The 25101-nt window shown below is 52.8% G+C and overlaps 7 protein-coding genes across 7 annotated transcripts; 4 read left to right on the top strand and 3 right to left on the bottom strand.

Moving 5' to 3' along the window:
• Positions 1–245: 245 nt before the first annotated feature.
• AtWU_03674 (uncharacterized protein) lies at positions 246–1920 on the bottom strand (the record flags this gene model as incomplete). The annotated part of the gene is made up of 2 exons (XM_035498786.1): positions 246–1751; positions 1807–1920. The coding sequence occupies 2 exons, from the start codon at positions 1918–1920 to the stop codon at positions 246–248; spliced, it is 1620 nt and encodes a 539-aa protein (XP_035354679.1).
• A 3182-nt stretch (positions 1921–5102) lies between these two features.
• On the top strand, positions 5103–5445 carry AtWU_03673 (uncharacterized protein; the record flags this gene model as incomplete). The annotated part of the gene is made up of 2 exons (XM_035498785.1): positions 5103–5209; positions 5280–5445. The coding sequence occupies 2 exons, from the start codon at positions 5103–5105 to the stop codon at positions 5443–5445; spliced, it is 273 nt and encodes a 90-aa protein (XP_035354678.1).
• A 1184-nt stretch (positions 5446–6629) lies between these two features.
• On the top strand, positions 6630–8580 carry AtWU_03672 (putative acetamidase; the record flags this gene model as incomplete). Its single annotated transcript, XM_035498784.1, has 4 exons — positions 6630–6670; positions 6760–7163; positions 7228–7698; positions 7757–8580. The coding sequence occupies 4 exons, from the start codon at positions 6630–6632 to the stop codon at positions 8578–8580; spliced, it is 1740 nt and encodes a 579-aa protein (XP_035354677.1).
• Positions 8581–10709: 2129 nt separating this feature from the next.
• AtWU_03671 (uncharacterized protein) lies at positions 10710–12810 on the top strand (the record flags this gene model as incomplete). Its single annotated transcript, XM_035498783.1, has 3 exons — positions 10710–11433; positions 11500–12007; positions 12072–12810. 3 exons carry the CDS (start codon positions 10710–10712, stop codon positions 12808–12810), a joined length of 1971 nt encoding a protein of 656 aa, XP_035354676.1.
• Positions 12811–13650: 840 nt separating this feature from the next.
• On the bottom strand, positions 13651–15791 carry AtWU_03670 (putative MFS transporter Fmp42; the record flags this gene model as incomplete). Its single annotated transcript, XM_035498782.1, has 3 exons — positions 13651–15130; positions 15190–15352; positions 15404–15791. 3 exons carry the CDS (start codon positions 15789–15791, stop codon positions 13651–13653), a joined length of 2031 nt encoding a protein of 676 aa, XP_035354675.1.
• Positions 15792–18365: 2574 nt separating this feature from the next.
• AtWU_03669 (Zn(II)2Cys6 transcription factor) lies at positions 18366–20432 on the top strand (the record flags this gene model as incomplete). The annotated part of the gene is made up of 8 exons (XM_035498781.1): positions 18366–18414; positions 18502–18696; positions 18753–19063; positions 19125–19392; positions 19452–19910; positions 19960–20063; positions 20118–20217; positions 20296–20432. 8 exons carry the CDS (start codon positions 18366–18368, stop codon positions 20430–20432), a joined length of 1623 nt encoding a protein of 540 aa, XP_035354674.1.
• Positions 20433–21139: 707 nt separating this feature from the next.
• On the bottom strand, positions 21140–24200 carry AtWU_03668 (putative C6 transcription factor (War1); the record flags this gene model as incomplete). Its single annotated transcript, XM_035498780.1, has 4 exons — positions 21140–21823; positions 21878–22401; positions 22461–22744; positions 22795–24200. The coding sequence occupies 4 exons, from the start codon at positions 24198–24200 to the stop codon at positions 21140–21142; spliced, it is 2898 nt and encodes a 965-aa protein (XP_035354673.1).
• Positions 24201–25101: the final 901 nt, after the last annotated feature.

Genomic DNA, 25101 nt, shown 5'->3' with positions numbered 1-25101 from the left:
CGCCCAAGCAAGTAAAACGCCGGTCATTCATGTATTCCATACCCCGCTTCGTTCTTGCTGTCGTCAATAATGGCTCTGCGCGGTGTCATTCTTTAGTCTTTGTAGCGCAGTAGTACTGTAGTCTGGGGGAACGTGTATTCATTAGGTGGGTAATATTCTTTGTTGTCGTGCTTAGAGGTGATGATTCTGAGTAGGAGTGATCATTCTTGTTGACAGATGTGAAAAGAAAAGGTTGTTGGGATTGTTCACCGGTCGTACATGGTGGACCGTCGGCTTCTGGGAGGGTATTCCATGTCCGGCATTCCTACGGGTATTCCTCGGGCTGGCGATGGCTGTACCGGATTGGCCCATCTCTGAGGCCGATATCCGCCTGAGGGGTAGCGGGAACGCTCCGGAGTTGCCGAGTTACTGAAACCAGAGGCGTTCGGGTTGACGTGAGGTCCTCTGTAACTCCGTCGGCCGTCATCGCCGGCACGCATGTCGACGTCGGGTGGGGGAGGCGGTCGGACTGGGTAGCTGCCATTCCTGTTCATGTATCGAGGGTGCACGTGCGTGTATACCGGCACTTCATGATTGACGGGGACAGCTGCGGGATCGCTAAACACGTGGTCGCGGAATGTTGGCCTTGGAGTCCGGGGAGGGCGGACCGGCTCCTCGGCATATATTCTCGATGAGCGTGCCCGACGGGGACCATCAGAGTCGTAGGGTCTGGCCGAGCTGGCATTGTACATGTCCCGGTGCATGTATCGTCGCTGATCATCCGGGGAGAATGCCCGTTCGGGTCTTCTGGCGTAGGATTCATGCGAATGGCGGCGAGCGTGAGAATGGTGCGGAGTGTCTGGACGCAGATGACGATTGTGTCGACTAGCGCTGGGGGACGCGCGGCGTACTGCACCTCCAGAATCTTCGGATGACGCATCGGATGCACTGTTCCCAGGCAATGTATTTGGACTGACAGGCCGGGAATACGCCGGAGTGCGATCGCGACCTCTTGGTTTGGGAGCAGACTTGGTCCACATGGGAGATGAAGGAGCTCGGCGAGGTGCCTCAACGTCTGGTGCACGGGGGAAGTATGTTGACTGAACCCGACGGGTGGCTGACGGTGGGTACTCGCCGCTGCGACGCCTCTGGTGCCTACTGGGAGGGGAAGGTTCCTCTGGGACTAGGTGAGGGCGATGTGTTGACGACCGACGACGTGGAGGGAGGCTGGTCTCTTCCCTGGTGAGTGGTATGTCTTTGTTGGAGAAGTGAGAATGGTAGGTGCCAAAGCTCGGTGGAGATGCACGCAAGATGTTTCTCTTGATGTAATCGAGTTCGAAGCGTCGACTAACCGACTCGTGCCATTCTACCATTTCCGGGTCTGGTGTGTCTGGAAAAGCCTCCCGCGGAATTTGTTTGGGAAAGAACTCCCCACTCGGAGTTTCAATGTCCCACAGTTCGACCGCATTCTGAAGGTACCGGCAATGCTCGTCCGGATCGAGAAGGAGCTGAATGGTCTGCCATCGCACAAAGCCATTCGGCTGAAGAGCTGGAATGGCGGGGGGTTTATAAGGGTCGGAGGTAGGCTGAATACTATGAAAGCATCCCAGGCGCTGGTAGATGAAGGAAAGCGCGGACGGTTTGGTCTGGAGAAAGAGGACGTCGTAGTTGCCGCCCACCTTGCGATAAAAAGCTGCCAGTCGTTCTGGAGTGAGGTCGGCAGTAGCGTAGTCGTCGAAGGATGTCTTCGCACGCGAACAATGGGAGATAAGCTTGGATTCATAGTGCGCAGCAACTCAGGAGAAGTTCCCCCCATTCGCGACTTACGATGATGCGGGCAATTTCCAGGCACAGCTGTTCCAGCAGCGGGGCCGGACTCTTATCGGCATTGATCAACACTCCCCAGTAACTCGGGCCCTGATGATCATGGGCGGAAAACATGGCCGAGCTAGAATGGGGCCCGGTGTAGAGGCATTAGACGGCAGTGAGGACAGCGGGGACATCAATGGGGGGGGGAGAATGGGGGGACAGAAGGAGGTTGAAGAAGGTGGATTGAAGAACGAGGCTGGGAATGCGGTTGTTAGTTTTGGTGAGGTGCAGCACTGCACCTGCACCTTGTGCCGCAGCAGCTCTTCATGCCATTCAAGGCATAGTGAAGACGCGTGATCGCGGGCGGTTAGTGGCCTGTCAAGCGCAAGGCTTCGGCCTGGCGGTCAGGCACCCATCCAGCACAGGCTCCACTGCGGGGGAGCCCAAAGGATGTCAACTCGTTTGCTGGCACCGTCAACACGCCAACTCAATCCGCCTCATCTGCTCCCCTTCGTGTTATTGGCGTCGGACCATGCTGGCGCTGTATGCGACAGAAAGCCAAATGGGGCCCTGCACGAGGCCGCTTTTGGGTACCTGAAGGTTTCGAAGGTCTGACTTCCGGTCTGCCCTCCTCCGCCAAAAAAAGTCACTCGCCATTGTGGGAATCACCTGATGATGGGTTGGGTTGGAGGGGTTGCCCCCCTTTGAGAGAGAGAGACTATCTCTTACTGCTCTTTGACTACAGATTCCAGATGGACTTGATCTACTGGCTTCGTTACATTCTGATGACCCCCTATCCCTAATACAGCTGGCTTGATCCAAGCGACAGAGCTCCATACCATTTTCACCTGTTGGCCTCGGATGAGGTACATGATCTAGATTAGCATCATTCGTGACCACAATTTCAAGCCCACATTGGAATGATATGACACGACCCAACCCTCATTTGAGCTGATCAACAAACGCTAATGGGCGAAGGCATATGCTCCCATCCTCCAATAATCCCGTCTCGGGTTATCTTTGAAAGTGCTACAGGAAGACTGCCGAGGACTGCTGAAAAATATGACTTATGGCATGTGCATAATTTGGCTGTATCCTCTTGTCTCAAACCCACGAAGAGAACTCTATCTTCTCTCTGAAATGAAATGAGGAGAAGCATGCACGTATGCAACGATGCCACCAAAGACATCTCTTCCCAAAGGGTATGATCCGGGAAGCCGAGCCTTATGGAGCAAAGACCAGCTCCTGCGCCACCTGCTCGTTGCGCAGGCTCCGCTGGTACTAGGTCCGGCTGGATCGTAGGCGAGGCTCGCGCCACAAGCCGCTGGAATTACTTCCACTATCACCAGGGCTCATCTTCGGATGATGGTCTCCGCCAGCCACCCCGAGTAATACCTCGAGTCTCTCAGAAGCTAGGTCTTCCCACACACGAATGTCCTTTCGGTACGAGCCGATTACCATGCTGTATATCGCATTTACACGTTATGCTAAACAGAAGAGTAAGAATACTCTCTATATGTTTCCGCTAGATCTGTCAACGTGTTTGGTGGCAATACCTGGTTATCTTTGGAGGTAGTCAGGCGTCAAGGCTACTGATATCTTCTCCCAAACAACCAGATGTGGTGAAAGATCTCGTCGTGATAACTGCAATGAAGCGGAGCACAATTACATGCATTAGTACGTACTGTAGCAAGGATGAGTGTGAGTGCATAGGGGGCGGTCCAGTAGATCCAGCTTCTTTCACCCTCCATGAACACAGTTCTTGCTGAAACACCGATTCGAGCTGATGTCTGCCTTATGCCGTACGGGACTAAGGCACCCGTGAAACAAGGGTTAGGCTATTTAATGCCAGGTGGCCCAACTAGTTTCGCAGTGAGTAAGCTCAATTCTGATAATTGAGTTCCAGCCAATGGAATCAACATAGCTGCCAGCCACTCGTCCCTCACAGCAACCCCACGAAGGACAGACAAGGTATTTGTTGAAACTGCTTGTCCCCTTACTCGACTCTTGCTTCCCATTGCAGAACCTATTAATAGACAGTAGACAAGCCTTTGGCTTGGCTAATGGTGGGTGGGGCGTTTTCTCTCCTGGCCGCGCTTGCCAGTATGTGTGTATACTCTGTGCACATGGCCTATGTGAGTCAAATCATGCATGCACATGAGGATGTCGCATGAGCTCCAAGATGATTCAAACTCAGATGCTGTAAGTGTACTTCATTGCTATGCCGAAATGTCCTTGATAGGCATGGCTTATCAAACCAGTTCATGGTCCCCAGTGTTCAGACACGAGATTGGAGGTACTGAATAGGCACAAGTCGAAGTATCCGTCCACGCCTGTAATCTTGTGCTTCGGACCCTGGAGTTTCTTCATGAAAGGCCTCTTGAATCAATACCCGAAGAGCCAGATCAGATCGCAGAACATTTGCGAGTCGGACAGTCGAAGAATGTGAGTAAAATCAAGGTTTGGAGAAATTCGGGGAATAATTTACAGCATTCTCTCAAAGTACCGGGACAACCGTTAATATTGAGGGACATACTTTGGCCTCGTTGGCCTAGCCTGGGAAGACTGCTGCGACGCGGTTGGCCTTTGGGAGAATTGTTTGTTGATAGGCATCGAAATACCGGGTCGCCATGCTTGTTGCTCGTGCCTGACCAGATCAAGCCGACCGGCATGACCACGTACCTTAATCAATCGAACCGTGGGCCGAAGATGCTCGTTTTATTGGGTGCAGGACCGGGCCTGTCAGATTCCGGTGGTTGTGATTGGGCGGCGTGCTGCCGATCCAGATTCCGCGCCGACCCTGGCCCGGGCCCGTCATTCCCGCCGAGCTGTTTGGAATTCACGCACCTCTACGGCAGCATTGCAACGAGTCCAGCATCCGATGCTGCTGGTATTCAGCAATAATGCCCTCGATCGTCCCTGATCCATCCTCGCTTGAGCTTTTGTTATTTTTCTTAATCCCTGTTATACCCGCGTTTGCGCTCCCTGTTGACGTCTCTCGTTCTATGGTCGTTCGGGAGGTCACAACTAGTCCATTTTGTGAAGCCTTCAATTGTTAGACTGATTCAATCTCTACTTCACTCTCTTTCGCTGGCGCTCCAGCCGTAAGCGAAAGCGTACGTTACCGCTTATATTTTGGTTGACTGTGTCAACGTAGCTTTGTTGATATCCTTCAAATTTACTATCCTTGACGCCTCCAAGCTCCAGGCTGAGCCATTGTACGGCCCTTCAATCGACGCCACGGACACCTTATTTATTCTGGAACCAGTGAATTGCGGCACCCCATGTCTGGCAACTAGTGGAGCAGCGTGATCATGGCACTTGTCCGGGACCCGGCGTTCTGGAAACGCTTCTCTGCCGCTATGCACCTCGACGAAGAAGCAAAGACGGAAACAGGACCAAAGAAACCTACCATCTGGACGTATGTCAGGGTCCCTCGTGTGACATTATAATTATAGTTCACCCGGCTAATTATCAATGAAAATCGGCAGAGATCATTGGATTGAGGCCCAACGCCAGAAAAGAAGGCGGACTTTCATCTGTGGCATCTTGATCTTTCTCATAGTAGCGATAATTGTTGCGGCCATTGTCGTCGTCATCTTGTGGCTGAAATCGAAGAACTGGCTCAAGCCTGAAACAGAAACAGTGCCGATGTGAGACAAAAGTTTTAACTTCATTGGCCCATACAAACCAACAACGAATACCCTGTGGCTCACTGGTGTTTGAATGCAACATTGGTCGCGATAACATCAATAGAAGGCGGAAGTACGAGTCCTTCAACGTTACTGAAGGTTCGATTCTCCCAAGGAAACTGTGCTGGGGCCATCTCATACCATCTCAGCTGAAAGTGAAAGGCGGAGATTTGGGAAATCGAGGTTGGGGAAGCGGAAATGTGGAATGACAGGGGATTCTGTGAATACGACATCTGGACTGGATATGGACGAGCAGGTCTCATCTGTAAAATTAGTCTCATCATACGGCGTTCAAGGTTGGCTTTCGGAGAAGAATACCCGGCATATGCTCGCGGACATTCCGGCATCTACTAGGCGCGGCTGAGTTTATAATGATCAAACATGATGGACTTCACGTTGACTCGAATCTCCTTGGAAGACGCTCGGTGGTCCTTGCTATGGTCCCAAATAATGAAACGAGTGGACTCCCTGAGGCACAGTATATCTTAGCACATTGTTAAACCATCAACCTTCGGCAGTGTTGGGAGCCGACTGATCCGACTTGAACTTATTGAGCGAGACAAGCGGATCGCTTACTAGACTAATGACAAGTGTCGAGTACCAGATGACTAGACGAGACTAGGAGATAAGAAGTTTGTGTAGGAGCAGTCTAGTCTTCGTTTATTACTTGAATGATACTAGGAAGCTTGTTATCCGCATGGACCTGCCGAATGCGGCAACACAAGCGCCGGCAGCCGCTTCAGTATCAGTCACGTGTTGTATCTGGCATTGTCATCCAGGAAGCTCTTGCATTGAATAACTATCCTCAGTGGAATGCGACAGGCCTAAGTTAACAGCGTGAGTAACGAACAGGTGCCAGGTGTATCTAGACATGACTGTCATAGCTTATCGTGATGCATTGGAAGCTCGAACAGCTCAGTGGGCGCCGTACCGGAAGCGAACAAGTCAGCTTGAACAGAGAGCGCTTATCAGCGGGTCTAGCTTATCGGGCTTCTCCGCACGTGTGGTGCTTCCCCCGCAATAAAAGGAAGGCGTCCCCCTGCGTTGTGACGGATCTCTTTTTCTGCGCGAACCTTGCTCTCCTCCTTTCTATCTCTCTCTGTCCTCCCCCTTGGGCTTCTGCATAGACTCCTAAGGAGGTGACACACGATGCTTCCCCCCTTCGATTACTTTACGTACCGTCGCATCCGGTAGGTTACCCCGATGCCTCCACGCAGCAACCCAAGCAGTCCTACATAACCACGTGCAACTCGGCCGACGGCTCACTGATCATTTACAGGGACCTCAAGAGGAGGGAGCGGGCGGCTCGATTTGTATCGCTATCGCCAGACTACCATGCGCCCTTCTCGGCTATCGACAGAGCTATCATCAACAAGCCTATCCAGGATTTGGTGTATGAGGTCCAGAATGACTCCCTGGCACCTTTAGATGTCCTGCGCACATACGGCAAGGTTGCAGTCAAGGCTCACGAGAAGACAAATTGCGTGACTGAGCTTCTATTGCCTGAGGCAGAATCATGGGCCCAGTCCGAAGTAAACCTCAAGGGTCCCCTGGCGGGTGTGCCCATCTCTCTGAAAGACTCGGTGCAAATCAAGGGCTTCGATATTACTCTTGGCTATACCAAGTTTGCGTGTAAACCGTATAAGGAGGACGGACCAATGGCAAAGCTGCTAAAGGATGCTGGTACGTGGCCGAAACTACGGAAAGTCGCAAAAAGTATACCTTCGCTAATGATGAACCCCGTCAGGTGCCGTCCCATATGCGAAAACGGCGCTGCCCGTGACGCTTCTGTCGTTCGAATCAGCAAACGCTCTCTGGGGTCATTGCCTTAACCCACATGTCCCTGAATACTCCCCTGGAGGCTCGACAGGTGGTGAGGGTGCTCTGCTGGCCCTTGGTGGTCGCATCGGTATCGGGTCTGATGTCGCTGGCTCGGTTCGCGTTCCCGCGGCTTGGAGCGGCATCTACTCCCTCCGCTGTAGTACTGGCCGTTGGCCCAAGGTTGGAGTCAACACCAGCATGGCTGGCCAGGAAGGTGTTGCCAGTGTCTTCAGCCCGATGGCCCGTACTTTGAACGATCTCACCTATTTCACTAAAGCTATTGTCGGAATGAAGCCTTGGAACTACGACCATACCGTCCACCCTATCTCCTGGAGAGAAGACGAGGAAAGCGAAGCGCAAAACAAAAAGCTGAGGATCGGCCTCATGAGCAATGACGGTAAGTTTCAAGAGTGGAGACGTAAAGGATGCTACTGGACGTTACTGACCACATGCAGGTGTTGTTCCCCCAACGCCGGCCATTGCACGTGCTGTTTCCACCACAGTAGCCGCCCTCACCGCCGCTGGACATACTGTGTCTGAGATCACACCTCCGGCTGCGGCTGACACTTTTACCGGCCTCTCCCTCGCCTCTCAGCTGCTCAACTCTGACGGGTGCGTCACTTTCAACTCGCATCTGCACAGCTTTGAGCCATCCGACCCTGGTGCGGATCAGCTGACACGGATTTGCAATCTGCCCCGTCCCCTGCGTTATCTCTACTATCTTTGGGTTCGGTACATCCGACGGGATGAGAAGTGGGCGACGCTGATCCGCGGATTTGCCCCCAAGTCTGCGGCGGAGCTTTGGAAGCTCACTGCCCAGCGGGAAGCTTTCCGGGCGACCTGGCACAGCTGGTGGGACGCCGAGACGCAGCAGTACGATTTCATCCTCTGCCCCGTCAATGCGACGCCGGCTCTGCCCCACAAAGCCATGCACGATGCTGTATCTTCATGCGGCTACACGTTCCTCTGGAACCTGCTGGACTACACGGCCGGTGTCCTGCCTGTCTCGCACGTGGACGCGAAGAAGGATGCCCTGTCAGGGCCATACAAGAAGGTGCTGAAACAGCTGGGAGCCAGCAACGCGGTGGCCTACGGTGCCTGGAAGCACTACGACGCGGCGAAGATGGCGGGATTGCCTACCGCGGTGCAGGTGGTGGGGCGCAGATGGCAGGAAGAGAAGGTGCTGGGATACATGGCGGCAGTTGAGGAGGCCTTGGAGCAGTATCAGGACCCGGTGACTGGGGAAGGAGGAAAATACCCATTGATTGAGCTTGACTAGATTTATTTCCCAGAAATATTTCCAAATGGAGGGGGATGAATGGACGAAGTCTAATATTACGTCGGTTTTTTAAAGTAAAGTCTATATAACTGGAAATGGGTAGGGTAGACAATAACTATTATTCTCTGCATCGAGATCCGGGCCGAACCATGGACCAGCCCAGGTCACCGGGGAAGAAGCAGGGGGGGATGGGGTCTGGAGAGAGCAGCGGCCGATCACATCTAGCCCATCGGTTACTGATGCAGGAAAGGATAAGAGGATAGAGATTTAGGTTATAAGTCGCCGAGTCATGGTCTGAGTACGTCATGGCAGACCCATTGTTCATGTGATGAGCAAGGCAGAGAGAGAGGGTTAAGGGTAAGGGTAATCCTGGGACGCCACCCATCCCCAACCCAAATAAATCCCCCCCAAATTCTCCAGGGGCGAAGGCACCATCGCCGCATTAACCTTAAATGGGATGGGCGTTGCAACAAGCTGAGCTAAGTAAGTGAAAGACTTGGGGCCCGGCCCTTGTCTTTCTGTGACCGGCTCAGAGCATAATATTCTGTAATATTCTGTTAGTACAGTTAAGCATGTTTATTTTGCTCTGCATGAGAGAGGTACTGTACTTAGTCTAGACAATGTTTGAGTGTTTGCTGCTGCTTTTGATCTGTCATGTCTAGAACGCTGATCTCGGAGCAAGTGATCATCAGAGTAAAATGGGTCGGTCAATGCTGGGTTTAAGCTGCTGCTGCTTTGGAAATCTAGAGGAAAGCGCAGAACCTAGAGAAGAAATAATGTGCTGACGAGGGAGAAACGACGAAAAAGAAAGAACGAAAGAAAGGGAGTGATTGAGGGAGGGAGTGACCTGTCAGGTCGAGCTTGCAGCGGATGGGTCCGATAGTGGGGGCAAAAGAAAAGAGGATATACTTTTGCGGTCAACCTTGGGAATTTCCCCGCATTGACTGGTGGTTGGTTGTTTGGCTGGCTAGGATCCATGGATTGTGCTTGTCAGAGAGAGAGGGTTAGGGGATTTAAGGTGTCGGGGTGAGCGATGAGTTAGTGAGTTAGTGAGTTAATTGAGTGAGTGAGTGTGGAAGGGGGGAAGAGAGGGTGATTGTGATGGTGGTGTTCGGAGGGAAAAGAAAAGGTGAATTGATTGCGAAGGAATTAGAGAAATAGGAGACAGAGAGAGATAGCACTTCTTACGCTCACTGGAGGTGGTGTGGAGAGGAGGGACCACTGCAGAGGATGGATCGATCGGAGAGCAAGCATAACTAACTAACTAACTAACTAACTAGAGCAATTAGTAGATAGTGCGAATGTTAGTCGCAGAACTAGCCACGGATCTAAGTTCAGTCAAGATGGTTTAGTTTTTTGACAGGCACGAATTAATCGCTTGGACGCTCTCAATGGTTGGGGATTTTGCTTTTTTGGCTCTCTTCAGCGACGATCCGCGCCGCTTTTCCCTCGTCCTTTTTTCCTGCTCTGGCTTTTCGCTTCTCTCTTTCTCTCTCTCTTTAATTTAATTCAACTTTCTCTCGCCCCCAGACCTCTCTCTCTCTCTCTCTCTCTCTCTTTTATTCTCTCGGATTTTCTTCTTCCCCTCCCCCAATTTCATCCGCTCACCCAATCTCCCCCCATCCTTCCGTCATCCACTCTCGCCCCCTTCTTCTTCTTCCTCTTTCTTGTCCCTCCCCCCTCCTCCTTTTACCCCCCCCCCCCCCGGAATATCGCTCAAGTACTCCCCTGCGTTCAATTCCTATTTAGCCTAAAGATTAGCGCCAAACGTCGGTCCGATGATTCTTCCTTCGTCTCGCGTCTTGTCCGTCCCTCATTGATGCGGCCCAATCAAGCCTCCGCCGCCGCCGCCGCCGCCTTCGCCTTGACTACCACTACTACAACCACTACTACCCCTGCTATCTTAACCACCATCCTCGTCCCCTGGTGCGCCTAAACAGCCTCCCTCCTTCGCTTCGATCCCGTCTCGCTTCGTCCACTGCATCCTCCTCGCCTCGCCGGAACAGAATGCTACCCTGGGCGTCTACCGTGCTCAACCGTCCTCGTCGCATCCTGTGCTCTTGATCGGCAATGACCCTTAGCGGTGGAAGTAAGAAAGCGAAGCAGAAAAAGAAGAAGACAAAGCCCTCATGGCGTCTACTAAAGGTGTCGCTGCCGGGCGGAAGAAGGACGCCATTCACTTCGTCAATGCGCGCCCAGCATCTGAGACGGAGCGGATCAAAATCCAGCGGCTGGTCCGCGCCCATGTGGGCAAATGGATCTCCGACCAGACCAAAGATCGTTCGTCCGGCCCAGAATCGCCCGACAGCAATCAATCCCAGTCGTCCTCCTCGTCCCCAGATGCCACCAGTCAGTCTCCGCCACAGGTTGCAGTTCCGCCCGGCCCAGGCCTCCATTTGTTGACGCCTCCGAACGGCTCTCCGTCCCCCGCTGCTCTAACGCCTTCCGCCCTTCCCCTGACCTTCCCCTCACAACACACCCCTCCCTCTGGGACACCCATTCGCCGTACTTCATCGGATCTTTCCACGCCTTCTCCAGAATATGGATATGCCGACTGTCCGCCCTCGGCGCAGGGGGTGGCAGGCGAGTCGCAGTTCCAGTTTGATCCGGAAGAACTGGAGTTATCCCCCGAGACCGTCTGGCAGTTCCAGCAACAGACTCTCGATGAAACACCCTATGATCAAAGCGAACCTACGAAGAGGACTACGACTTCTGATTCGTTCAGCGCACCGGCTCCCTCGTCGGCTACATCGATGGATTTTATTGAGAGCTTTGGTTGCGTCGCCGTCGATCCGTTTCATACGAACCCAATGGATCTGGCAAGAACTGAAATTGCGGCTACAGAAGAATACTGTTCGTGCTCATATCTGTTCCTTTATTACATTCTTATTCCAGAGCGCTAACATATGGTATTCGTAGGTCTCTATGTCCTGTGGCCCGGCCTAACCCCCGTCTCTCCCGGTCAGGAGACGCGACCATCCAGCACCAGCTGGTTACCTCTCGCCTTGCAAGATCGCACCTTATTCACTGCCTTCGTGTTCGGTTCTCTATCTCACAAGCGCCTTCGGTGGCTCAATGGCTGGATTGCACGGGAGTCCTTCCTGCCAGAAGAGCAGCGGATTTTGCAATGGTGTGAACTGGAAACCATCCAGAACGTTACGCGGGAAGTCAGCAATCCCAGTCGAGCGGTGTGCGATTCAGTAATCCTCGCTGTCATCTGCATGGCACATAATGTCGCCGAAGATCATGGACGGGGCATTCATCGGACTCCGCCGTTCGATCCGCCGCTACCACGATTGCAGTGGCTAGACGTCTATGGAGCCCTTCCGCCGAACCTGGTCCATATCAAAGGTCTAGTGCAGATGGTGCGGTTACGGGGAGGTATCGAGAATCTGACCCTCCCTGGGCTCGCTGCAACCCTCTCCTTGTATGTCTTATCTTCCCCGGGATTCTCACTTCTCATCACAACTAACAATACTCCTCAATTCTAGCTCCGACATTGTGACCTGCAGCACCTTCCTCATGCCACCCGTATTCACCTTCATTCCCCTCTTCCACGAGCGGCGAAACTTCACCCTGCAGAGAATGCTGGGCTTCACAGCCGTCGATGTAGAGCGCCGATACGCTCCCCTTCGAGACATCGGCCTCACCGCCGAACTAGTAGAAGTCCTATACGCCATGCATATCTACATGAGACTCGTTGAAGAGCACATCAAAGCCCACCTTGTCAACCCCGACTACTCCCTCATTTCCGACCAACGCAACCTCACCCAATACACCCTCCTCTCCCTCCCCGCAGCCAGCCAACTCGACGGGTTTTCCGCCTACAAGCCACACGAGATCATCTACGAGGCCTGCCGACTCGCGGCCCTCATCTACGGCGTCGGCGTCGTCTTCCCCCTCCCCTACCAAAGCACTCCCCTCGGCCAACTCGCCAAGCTCATCCAAAACGTCCTCCAAATCTCCGACCTCGCCTCCACCTGGAGCCACCCGCAAGCCCGGATCGCCCTCTTCTGGGTCCTCGTCCTCGGCGGCATCGCCGCAGACGACCGGCCCGAACGAGCCTGGTTCGTCCACGTCCTCAGCCAAGCGGCCGCCAGCCACGGCATCAGATCCTGGGTCGACGCCCGCAAACTCCTCGGTCTGATGGTCTGGTCTGATCGTGCCTGTGACCGACCGGGTAGTGATCTCTGGGCGGAGGTGAAACTAGCCATGGTTAGAATGGAGTGAATTATTTTATACCCCCCCTCTCTCTCCCACTTACACTCCATCATCCATGCCATTCTAGTTCATCTTTCCCTTCTACATTCCATCAATTACCCCCTTTGCAGGGTCTATGCCTCGTTTTTATTTTCCATTCTCTTATCCCTATATTTTAATCTTTTATTGTTGTTATTACTATTATTATACCCCGCTCGAAGGAAGTCTGCGGTAGATAAGTATGAGTTACGAGGTTACGAAGCAGCGGAAGCACAAGCAGAAGAAGCAGTGTGAGGTAGGATGGGATTGGATGGGATGTGCTGCAGGGATAACGGATACCTGTACCAGCTTGTTGGTGGTGGTTATTATTTGTTTGTTTGTTCGTGCATGCGTTGTGCGGGTTCTGTGTGTGTGTTTCATCCAGAGTGCAGTCAGTACATTAGATCGTCACTTGCTTGGTGTTAACTACGAGTATATACAGGTGTTTGGTTGGAAGAGAAATTGAGGAAGGAAGGGAAAGGAATATAAGTATGATACTAGTTAATGAAGTAACATTATCATTTTATTTTATTTTACTTCATTCTTTTCATGAATGGTCGTGTCGTGTCGTGTCGATCTGGAGTGGGGTGGGTGGATTGAATAATACTGAATATAAAATAAGACAAGAAAGGAGAGATAGAGACAGACTGCTGGTTTATGCCCCTAGGCAAATATATCATCCCAACCCTTCCAAACAATGATAATCCAATCAGCTGCTGTAAACTATCTATGTGTCTTATCTACAGGGGAAGGAATGTATAGGCATGAAGTAGAACCGCCGGGGTATATGAACCCAATCGAGCGATAAGCCTTCTTAACCGGCAAGGCTTGTTAAGAGGACGGGCCTCCAACTGCAAAGGAACTCCGACGGCCCCGGATACTATTCCCTAGCAGCGGTGTCGTCTCATCCGCATACCAGTCCCGAGCATTTACCCGTTCATCGTGGCCCGCCACGAGTCCACTCTCAGCGTTGGCTCCATCTGCGGCTTCTTCTTGGGCTAACTTCGCGGCGGCTAGCTTCTTAGTCTGCCATGAGACGTATACGACCAAGGCTAGGCCAACGGGGAAGGTAAGCCCTGTAAGCATCGCGTTGACGGGAATGGGATTGCGGTCAAAGACGCGGAAGACAAGTGTGTCGAGGCCTGTCTGGGCAAAGTTTCCTAATCCCGCTAGACAGATGATGAGGCCGTATACCTTGCCGAAGGTTTGGAAGCCGAAGACCTTGGAAGAGTAGTCAGAGACGGACGTATAGTAGAACGGCCGGTATATGACGAAGAGAATGATATTGGCGTAGCCGGCGAGGATGCTGGGGATGCAGCCGAGGATGCCAATGACCGTGGCGGTGATAACGAGGATACCAAGCACAACTGGGGTCCTAGCGTTGTCGAGGATGGCGCCAGTGAAGGGGACGGAGATCAGGCCGCCGAGAGGGAGTAAAACGTCGAAAGTAGAATTCAACGCTTTGGCACGCTCGGACGAGTCTAGGAGATAGGTGTATTGTTGACGAATGGTGGCGACGAAGTAGTTGATTCGAAGCATTTGGAGGACGGTGAAGAGTGTGATGAGCACAAACCATGGGGTGCGAATTTGCTGCAAGGCTGAGCGGCCATGCAGGGCACCCCACACGCCGCCAGCAGTGTGAGGGATAGTCGCAGTCTGCTCTACTTCCAGTTGTGACTGATGGTCCTGCTCGGGCGCAGGTGCATGTAGCAAGTCCTCAATTTGACTGATAACAGTCTGCCGCTGAAGACGGCGGTCGATGCGCTGCCGTTCCCCTTCGTTACGGTCATCAATAGCTTCGTCCACCCGGTCAATTGCCTCTGCTGCGATTTGGTCTTCCGCGTGTTGGACAAGTTCTCCTGCCGTCTTGTAGGAGGTAGTGGGCATGACCGTTAGCTGAGCGGTCAAGATGAAGATCGGTACAATGAGATAGATAGTGAAGAACCGCGATGTGGTGAAAGCGCCATCAGTCTTCTCGTTTAATAGCCGAAACACGAGAAAGAGTGCGCTGGAAGCGTCGAAAGCACCCGTGAGGGTGGATAAGATCAGACCAGAGTGGGTCGGGAAGGTGTTCGACAGTTGATATGATGGGACGAAGATGAAGGGGCCCCCGAGGGATAAAAAGAGGTATCCTGGTAAATAAGCATCAAAGGATAGTTTGGGTGCGAGTCCGAGTAGAAGACTGCCCACGGTCAAACAGATACTGCCGATGATGCCACACACGCGGGGGCCATGGGTGTCTAGTATGGCACCTACGGGCAAGGCTGAAACATTTGTTGCAACGGCGGCTACCGTAAACATTAAGTTTAGCCTGGAAGTAGTCTGTTAGCTTTTATGTGCCGATACAGATCGGTATGTGAGACGACGCACCGGATGTCCTGTCGATAGCATACATCTGAGCCGCTATCGAGCTCGTCCTTTGTACACAGGTTGCGATAGACTCCTTCTTTAACGAAGATGGGCTTGATTGCCGCGAAACCAAAAACTACGCCTGCAGAGAACAAGCAGTATACAACTGCGATACATACCTGCACTTTGGAAGGTCAGAGTGTGCATTGTCTCAGTGGTGAGATAAACAACTTACAGATTCGTATCGAGCGGCTAACCTCAAAGGCTCCTGTAGTTTCTAGACCCGCAGGTTGCTGTGGCCTCTGTGTGTCATCTTCTTCTGGTTGCTCCAGAGGTTCTGCCTCATCAGCCCGAAGGCGTCTGGGTGATAAACCTCTGTAGGGTCTGTCAGGCTCATCCACGAAGGTCTCGTTCCACCCGGGTCCAGCATAAGGATTAAAGTTCAGGCGATCTCGGAAGGGGGGACGGCTACTAATGTTTGATTGAAAGGATGATGACAGTGAAGGCTCCGGGAGGTCATGATATCTATCTTCATCGTCCGAGTCCTCTGGCCTCGGCTGACGGCGGAATGCAGCAGGGTTCTGCTCCCAAGACTCCAAGAAAGAGATGCGATTGAGAGACATTTCTCTACTGTGAGCAATGAGAGGTTAGGCATGGCTAGAGACAGGGATTTGCTTTTTTTCGGATGGATTACCTCGGACAATCCCCCTACCCCGTGCTTCTGGTCCGTCGAGCGACCAGATATATATAGTGGGATATGTATACAGTAGCAGATATGCGTGGTATTCGCGAGGGACAAGCTATGACGATGTCTGGTTGGCTGTGGAGTCCGACCCGTTTTCGGCCCGTCGATCAAAAAAAGGAGGGGCGGAGAAGCTTCAAGAGCCGAGAGGATACGTGGAATGGGGTAGTAGATAGGGCAGATAAAGCGTGGAACGAGGATCCCTTGCTGCAGTGGAGGATCAATTGCATCTGGGCGCACAGAAAGAGTCAACGTCGGACGGTGATTGAATGCATCGCCGATCCGGGATTTCTGTGCTGCGCCGCCCAAAGAAGAAGCGGCGATGTGCTGCCAGCAATCACCTGACTGCTGCTTTCCCCGCGCCTGCTGTTTTCGGTCACGCCTCCATTCCTTCCTTTTTCTCTCGTTTGTTTGTCTCTACTTCTCGTCCCCAATTTTGAGGGATGGATGGAAAACTTTATTGCCCTTTGGCTTCCTGTTCCCCTGCTCATCTTATCTTCTCTGATCACCGTTGTCTCCAGTTTTCCCTTACTGCTAAATTACTACTCCTTCCTACTTTTGACTTTCCCCCGACCGATTTGTGTCCGAATATATAATGGTCTGGAAAGCTTATCAGATGTCAATTGGCTCACGTAGCTTTATGATCTACAAGCCCCCCCAAGCCTTTAGACCCTCCACAGTCTCCCTGAAGGCTGCAGCTGCGCCAAAGGTTGTATGACTACCCCATATCATTGGTCTGAACCTCCTCCTTCGGATCTAAGTAGCGGCATATTCGTGTGCTGGGCGCTCACGGGATCCCAGAAACCATCATACTACGGGGTTCTCTTAGCACCGCTGAATCGGTGGTGCCACCAGAGAGAGGTTCTTCATCAGGAGACTAGTGCGTCTAGATCTTTCAGTCATCATACAATACAATGGGCAATTGCAATGCTTCCTGCGCAGACAGGCCACTGGCTCGATTGGTTGACAAGTCATTGAACGCCTCTCAACTCGACTGATGCGCTGTCGTTTGCTTTTCCCGCCCTAGTAACTCTGCCCTGAAAATATTCCGGCCCTTCTGATTGGCAGTGGCCACCATACCACACTAGATACAAGCGGAGAAACAGTGTTCACGGACCATCCGGAGGCTGGAGCTGCGGCACACCCCTCACCTTGGTGATGCGAACAAATCCATTCGCCGGAGAGCAGCAATGCCGAAGGGGAAAGTCAACGGACACAGGCCCAGGATCTGCGTGAGCAACAGATAGGTTCAACAGGGGGCCTCATGTTCCCTCGCCAATGGTACCGGCAGTCACAATCTAGACCCGTCGAGTGGCAGGGGTAGGGGGACTAAGCAGTAAGCCTCTGTCGAATGGTCATTACAGGACAATAGCGATGTATCCGAGATGCTCACTAACAACCCACAAGCTGGCTAGGATGATCAATACTAAGGTCACTGTGGCTGGTTGTTGGGAGCTGGAACCCACCGGGGCCATGCACGGCTGACACCCTAAAAGTCCGTCACATTGCAGACTTTTTTTTTCCTCCCCCAAAGCTCCAAGAACATAGTTGCTGGTAGCTGAGAATTGGATGGAGCTCCTGACGAAAGGTGCAATAAAAAGTGTCCATTGCTTTCCTCGCTAGGCTAGCTTGAACCGAAACGTTCCGGCTCTGGTGGACTTCCCATTTAGCTCGTGAGGATTTTCTGCTTCGGGCAGTGATCAGAGGCGGGCGTATGTGTCCATCACCATGCGCTTCGTCGGAGAGAAAAAGTAGCGACAATTGAATCAGCGGCATCATTTCCCGAACCCTGGCTAGACTCCCTCCATATTGTATCCAGGGAAATTAAAAACGGGCGCGCTGGCTTATTTCTCGGGTGTGATGGGGAACCGTTTTGCCGGCCATGTTTTGGGTTCGGTTTGGGCCCCTGAAAGGCTGAAACCTGGAGCGACTGGCAAAAAAAGGTCGGGTCTGGTGTTCACGCTAAGGAAGAGATCGACTCGAGCCGTTCTCGTTTTTGTATAGGGTTCTTTTTCCCTTTTTCTCGCCCCTCCAATCCTTATTTGCCCTGGGGGCTCCATGGCCATCACGCCGGCGCTCCACTCCGCATGAACCATCCTCCATTGGGCATTTAACCGTTGAACATTGTTCTGCCCATCCTAATCACCGTTGCTGAGGCGGTCGCTTTTAGCTGCAGCGGAGTAGTCCAACATCGACTCGGCCTGGCTCCCCTTTCTCCTGCCTCTTCCTCTTTATCTTTCGCACATCAATGGCTGCTTCCTGCCGTTGATGCCTCTGCCCCTCCATGGCTACTGTTGCGACTGCCTGTCGAGGACCGACCTGACAACAACGTGATGAGGGGGTGGTAAGTTCTGGCGGCCCCTGGTGCGAATCTTGTTTCTTTTCTTTCTTTCCTAGCCCAGTCTGTTGGGATGCCATTTGGGCGGCATGCGGCCGCTGCTTTTCGACCAAGCTAATGCAACCGTTTACGTTCAGTCTCACCTGCCGTCAACGCCATCTCAAATGTAATTCATTCTCCCCTGCAGAAACCCGGTTTATCGGACGTGCATGGCCGGCTTTCCAGTTCAGCGCCTCTAACCGTGATATTCTAGGTGACAAGACGGGGTCCTCGTGCTTGCGATGCCAGCGATCGGGACGACAGTGTATCCCGGCTCCGACGAAGACGGAAGAGGTCACTTTCCGACACGGGCAAAATCCGTCGCTACGTCCAAAGGGCCCTCCCCGTTACGGAGAAAGCGACCTCGCGTTTCCTCCCGATCAGATATGGGTTGGGATGCCTGCGCAGGGTTGGTACCTCTGCAAGAACGAAGGTTTGAGACTTGCACTGATGACGGCTCCGTAGTCTCCTTCGAGGACGAGACAGATCGTACAGCGGCCGACTATCATGTTCTCCCCGTGAATCCTCCACCAGCACCTCGGAAAGACGCAGTCAAGCGTCGATCTCTAGCTTCTGTGGCAACTCCCACATCGTCGCATGCCCTCCAGCTTGTACTGTCCCCGAGTGACACCACTCCCACCACAGCCTTTCCGCCACAGCGCCTGGACCCAGTCAATCTACCTTTCGCATTTGATGAGCTCCGCGATCGACAGAAAGTCGCGAGTTTCAATGAGGCGTTCCTCCTTCGGCACTTCCGAAAAACGCTCGGCCCATGGGTGCTTTACCCCATTCTTCGATCACGATACGGTTGGATTAAGGCTAATCGTCGCTTTCTAGTTGGATGTTTGCGATCATGAGAGACATTTCTCTTTGGATGTGGTGGAACGGGCACCTACGAACCCCCTTCTACTCTACGCATGTTTGGCTATAGCAGCCCGTCATCTCTCCCATACAAATCATAATATTCCCCCGAATACCGCAGATGGATATCATGAGCGGTGTATCGGGATACTCTTGCCTGTTCTGGAAAACAAAGAGATTGAGATCAGTATTGATATCCTTCTTGCCTCTACCGTGATATTGCGCTTCTTCGAGCAAATTTCCTGTGCGTTCCCGTTGGCAAAGCCCTCTAATCCGATTAAAGCCTTCTAATACTTTGAGCAGCTCACAGCCCATCGAACGACCTTCAGCGTCATTTACTAGCCGGCTCAGTCTATATAAGTTCTCAGGTCGGATGTGCTACATCAGGCGGACTCGCAGAAGCTTCATTTTGGGTTTTCGTGATGCAAGATATCCAGTTTGCCTTGGCATATCAGAAACCACTGCGGTTGACACTGAGTCCATTCGGGGAGAGACTGTACCTCTTATGGCAGCACGACTCATCTCAGAAAGATCGAGATTGGGCGCATAGAGCCATTTGGCTTCTTGCAGAGACGATCAATCACTGCTATGGGGTGCATGCATCGCTGGAGATGGAAGTGCTGGGTCGGAGTACCCTGAAACGAAGGATCCATGCTTGGGACTCGGAGAAGCCGGATATTTTTCGACCACTGCATTACTCCGCTGCAGACCCAAGAATTGGCAGGCCTTTTCCCGTGGTCTGGTTTACAAGGTCACTCCATGGTATGTACCCTTGGGAGTATCAGTGATCGGTCGTTGACGTTCCATTTAGCGATCGCAGTACAACATATCTGTATGGCGAAAGCTTTGATCCTGCAACAGGAACTCAGGACCCTTTATTCGACGCCTAGTCCACAAGATATTCAGATGACCGAGGTACGCTGCCACATACTGCAACTTTCAAGGGAAAGTCTAATTGGTGCTGTTCAGGGAAACATGACGCGGAGTCTGAGCATTTTGTTCGGAATTGCACTGTCTGTTGATGACGAGATATCCCTGCGCGTCATGGCATGCCACGCACTGTGCGCCTGTAAGTAATAATTTCTGCCCTGGCTGTGGCCCACCTGCTGGATACGGAAGCCCACTAACTGATCGATTGATCCACCAGGCGGCTCCTGGATTCGTGACCCTCTAGCGCAGACATGCTTGCTGGATCTTCTTCGGAGGACCGAAGCTGAGAATGGCTGGCCATGGTCATACATGGTCCAGAAGCTAACCCAAGAGTGGCGCTTGACCGTTAGGTAAAAGCTGTTGATCAGCTGACTCAGATCATTTTGTGCTGTTTCTCAACCGCGTCATGATGATCATTCGCTTTTTGGCAACCAAAAAGTGCTTGAACACCACCCATTCTCCAGAGGTCTAACACACTTGACCGCTGTTTCTTGCTTTGTCCGATGCTCGCTACGAATAATGATCAGCAAGTGGGGAAAGGTCCAGCCAGTGCCGGAGTACGCCGGCTTGCAGACGCTGGCAGTCTGGCACGCCGACCCGCAAGACAGCTGTGTCCTCGCTAATGCAGCCTCGGCCGAATGGAGTCGGCTCCTTTCGCACTTTATCACAATAGCGTGTGGGACCGGGGAGGAGGCTGTTGGGATTCTACCTCGCTTATTCGCCGTGGCGTGCTGAGTGAGTGGGTCTTGGGATTATACCCACTGACTTGTGATAAGCGTACTGCACGCGAACGGTTTGTTAATTTACCAGCATGGAAGTCTGATCCTCGATTCTGGAGCACGACACGAGGAACATATATCCGAGCAGACCATCGGACAAAAACAAAAGTACTAGCTTAGTTTATGACTTTTTCCTATGTATATAAATATACCCAGAACTGTACTCCAATAGTATAGATACACATGATCCAAAATAATTAACCAAGAAGAGTAGGGATATCATCAACATGATATAAACAATCCATCTCAGAATCAAATCTTCTACACACCCCAAAAAGCACCTCAATAAAACCCCATTCCCATCCCCATTCCCATCCCCCCATCCGCCTGAAACGGCAAATTCAGAATCTCATCACCCAGCATATTCCCCAACATGAACAAGTTCTCCGGATCAAACCCCATCTGCACCCCCAACTCGGGAACAAACAACCCTTGTATCGTATTTCCTCCTCCCGCTCCTCCCCCACTAGTACCAGCACTAGCACTAGCACTACCAGTAGCAGCACCAGCACCAGAACCAGGCGTAGTAACCACCATTCCATTCCCATTACTCCCATTACTCGGATCAGTTCCGAAACCCTGGACATCTTGGTATGAAGGGCTGAAGGTGGGGTAGAATTGGCGGGGTGGAGGGGGGTATTGTTGGACCCAGGTTGATGATGGTTGTTGTTCGGTAGTTGAGTCGGTGGTGTGAGTGTGAGTGTGAGTGTGAGAATGAGGGACGGGGAGATCTGATGATGATGATGGCGATTGTTGGGTGAGGAGGTCGGGGTATGTACTTGTGGTGGTGTTGGGTGTGTAGATTGGTCTATTGGTGGATGTTGGTTGGGTTTGGGTTGGGGATGGGTTGTTGGTTGTGGTTGTAGAGCGGGATTGAGGATCGCCCATGGCGACTTCGCTGAGGAGGTGGAGGGGGGTTTGGCCTTGGGTTTGGCCTTGGTTTTGTTTGTCTTGTTGGGGGGGTTGCTGGGTATGGTTAGTGTTGGTATAGGGATAGGGATGGATATGTAGGATGGGTACCTGGAGTCGCTCTTCATCAGAGCACTTGTACAGTGATAATGCTTCCTTGAGGACAGGACCCTGGTCTTTACGCTTCATGAACCAGTTCCGGAGGAGACTTAGGACAACGCTGAATTTAGCAGGGGTGCGACCGCCCGGGGTTTCGCCGGCTTTGGTGTAATGACGGATGACCTTGTCCAGGTAGTATTCTGTCTTGAGGCTGCTGAGGTCGATGACTTGGGCCATGCGGGTGTCTGGGCTGGAGACGATGGAGTAGATCTTGATGAGGGCGACGATGGCGAAGGAGGTTCGGGCCAGAGCGACGGTCGGGGTTAGGACGAGGTCCTTGGTTTCGATGGAGCAGAGGGTGTCGATGGCGTCGTGGATGGAGGTCAGGCAGGTGCTGAGGGCGTTGATGTGAGCTGGGCTGGTGGGGCTGGCGAGATCGTCGTTGGCGGTTTTGGGATCGTCTCGGTGGAATTCTACGTGCATGGCGTTCTCGTGGAGGAAGAGGTTGATGATGCAGTCGGCTTGTTTCAGGATGGCTGGGGGTATGGTTAGTGGTGAGGTAGCTGGGGAATTGGGTCTGGGGGAGTTGACGTACGGGAAAAGTGCTCTGGTGGAGTTTCTCGTCGCCATTGGTCCAGTTGTCTTTCGAGGACGCGGAGCGTGTAGAGGAACTTTGGGTCTGAGAAGGATGATACGGTAGGGGCGTCGTCGCTGGTGAACTGGACGGCGATATCTTCAAGGATATGGGCTAGCTTTGCCCATTGGATCATGCCTTTGTCGGATGGTAAGGCCTCTGGAGACTTTTCGAGTATTTCCACGCATTCATCCATATATGGCATCCAGCGGACTAGATTCACGCGTCTCAAAGAGACGGCACACCTGTATGGCTGTTAGCGGTCAGTTTGTCATGATGAGTAGGGGATACGAACTGCACGGCGACGAAATAACAAGCAAGCCAGGTTCGTCTGGCCTCAGCTGAATCCAGGTCTACGACGATAGATGACTTCTTCGAGATAAGCTCCTTGACTAGGGCGAACGGCTTGGACTTGGGGATCGCCTTCCGGTTGAGACCCAGATCCATTGCGAGTGAGACAGCAATGTTTGACAACTGATAGAATTTGACCTCCTCGAAGTTGTCTGGTGGCGTGTACCAGTTGCAGCAGACTAGAATCGCCTGGACTAGATCCAGTGACTTTTCACCTTTCACAATAACTCGTTCGGCAAGCACTTTGTAGAACTCATCCAGCAGCGATAGCTGCAGGTGTGGTTGGATAGTACCGATCGCGGATGCAATTATAGCGTGAAACAGCACCGGCTTCTTCTGCCGCACCTCATCCATTGTTGTGCCTGGTGGGAACACCACCATAGGTATGAGGGTGGCCATTCGATCGACGTATTTGGTAAATGCCTCCTGAGCCAGTGTCTCACTCACGACGCCTCGGTCAATCAGATCACCCCCGCCCTCGCTGGCCGTGTCTTTAGGTTGTGCCTCCAAGCCGTATCCCATGGCCCGCCATTGTTTGAGAGCCTTATTGTACAATGACTGGTCGTCGCTAGGGCTCGAAGTGCGAGAAGACACTGGAGCAGTCTCTTTGATCTCCCCACTGTGCCGCCGCTTGCTCCCCGCCGTGCTGGAAGGTGACCTCAAGGGTATCGATCCATTAGTAGAGGCATGCGCCGTGGATGAAAGCCAGCGCCTTCCCGGATGCTCCTCGCGCGGCGGCTCAAGAGCGGCGGGCGGCGGAAGAGGGTGCGGTTCGTGGCCCTGGGAGGCCTGCAAGCTCGCCGTCAAGGCATCAATCTTCCTCTCGAGCTCCGCCACGCGACTGTCGGTCTTCTTCTGGCGCTTGCGCGTGGGAACGGTCACGATACAGTTCCGGCCGGCCTTGGCGCATCGTTTACACGTGCCATTGGGATGGCTGAGATCGGGCTCGCATCGGACTTTGAGTTGACGGCATGCTTCGCAGGCGCGCGGACGTCGCAATTCGGCATACGGATCGTTCGGATCGACGGGATCGAGTTGAGAGGACGTGCTGGGCACCGAGCCAGGTTCAGGCCCGCTTCGGTATATAGATGGCGTTGACTGGGAGTGCGCGGCGCTGCCGTAGTAGCCGGGCCCACTTGCAGACGAGACGGCGGATCGCAGCTGGTCAGCGGGAGAGTAAGGGGACGGTGGTTCGGGGTAATCGCTGCGGCGTGGAAGCGCGGAGGGAGCGCCGGTATTATGGTCGGGATGTCTGGAAGAGACCGGGGAAGGGATATATGGACGACCGGCTGCGGTGCCGTCGGCAGGAGAGCTGTCACTGCCAGCACGCAGACGCGGATCGATCTCCATCGGTTTGCGGGGACTGGGTTTAAGGCACGTCAGCCTGGGTTGCACGACGGGTGGATGATGGTCGCCATGGCCAACGGATCAATATCACGACCGGCAAGGATTTCCGATCGCTTGGCCGCGCGCGCGCGTTAATCCTAGAAGGGATAGTAAGGAGACCGAAATGAGAACATCAAGCTTACATTTTTAATTTGAGAGAGTAGAAGATGAGGGGGTGGAAAGGCACGACGCCAGACTCGCTTGGGAGGCTGCAGTTGGGCGAAGGTCGGAGAACCGGACGGTCGGTGACCGACAGCCGACCGTGGAGGCCTCAGGCGGGTGCGTGTTCAAGCCTTAAAAAGGAGTCCCTCCAGGAGATGCTGGATCAGATGCATTCGATATCGGGAACCACGTTCGAAGAAGATGGTGCTTCACTGCCGGGTTTGATGCGACAGATTGTGCGAGGAGAAGGAGATGACAAGAAGATGAAAACAGAGGAGAGAAAACGCGGAGACGCGAAAGACGAGCGAAGGAGCCTCAAGTGGAGGGGCGGCTTTTTGTCGCCTGCGATTTCTTGTTTCTACGTCTCTCTCCTAATCTGCCGCCAGACCATGAAATATAATTATACAAATGATACCATGAATATTATCCCTTTATAACTACGAGCAGCCAAAAGATCAAGCTCTTCCATTGACGCATTTCCCTTAAATTATTTATCTGATCTCGATGGATGGATGACTCAACACCCTCAGGCTGCCATTCCTAACTATCTATCGCTGCTTACGTGTGCACCAACTGCCATCCCATCCCCCTTTTCGATCCACAAGTTAGTTGCTCTTATCGGTCTCTTCTCTGATCATTGAGTATGTAAAAGGTGTAGCATTCGTAAATGTCCAATGTCCGGTGGAAACAGCAGTCGCTCTAA

Source organism: Aspergillus tubingensis (genome assembly GCF_013340325.1).
Source record: "Aspergillus tubingensis WU-2223L DNA, scaffold_5, whole genome shotgun sequence".
Taxonomy (NCBI): domain Eukaryota; kingdom Fungi; phylum Ascomycota; class Eurotiomycetes; order Eurotiales; family Aspergillaceae; genus Aspergillus; species Aspergillus tubingensis.
This window is presented reverse-complemented; position numbering and strand designations above follow the sequence as displayed.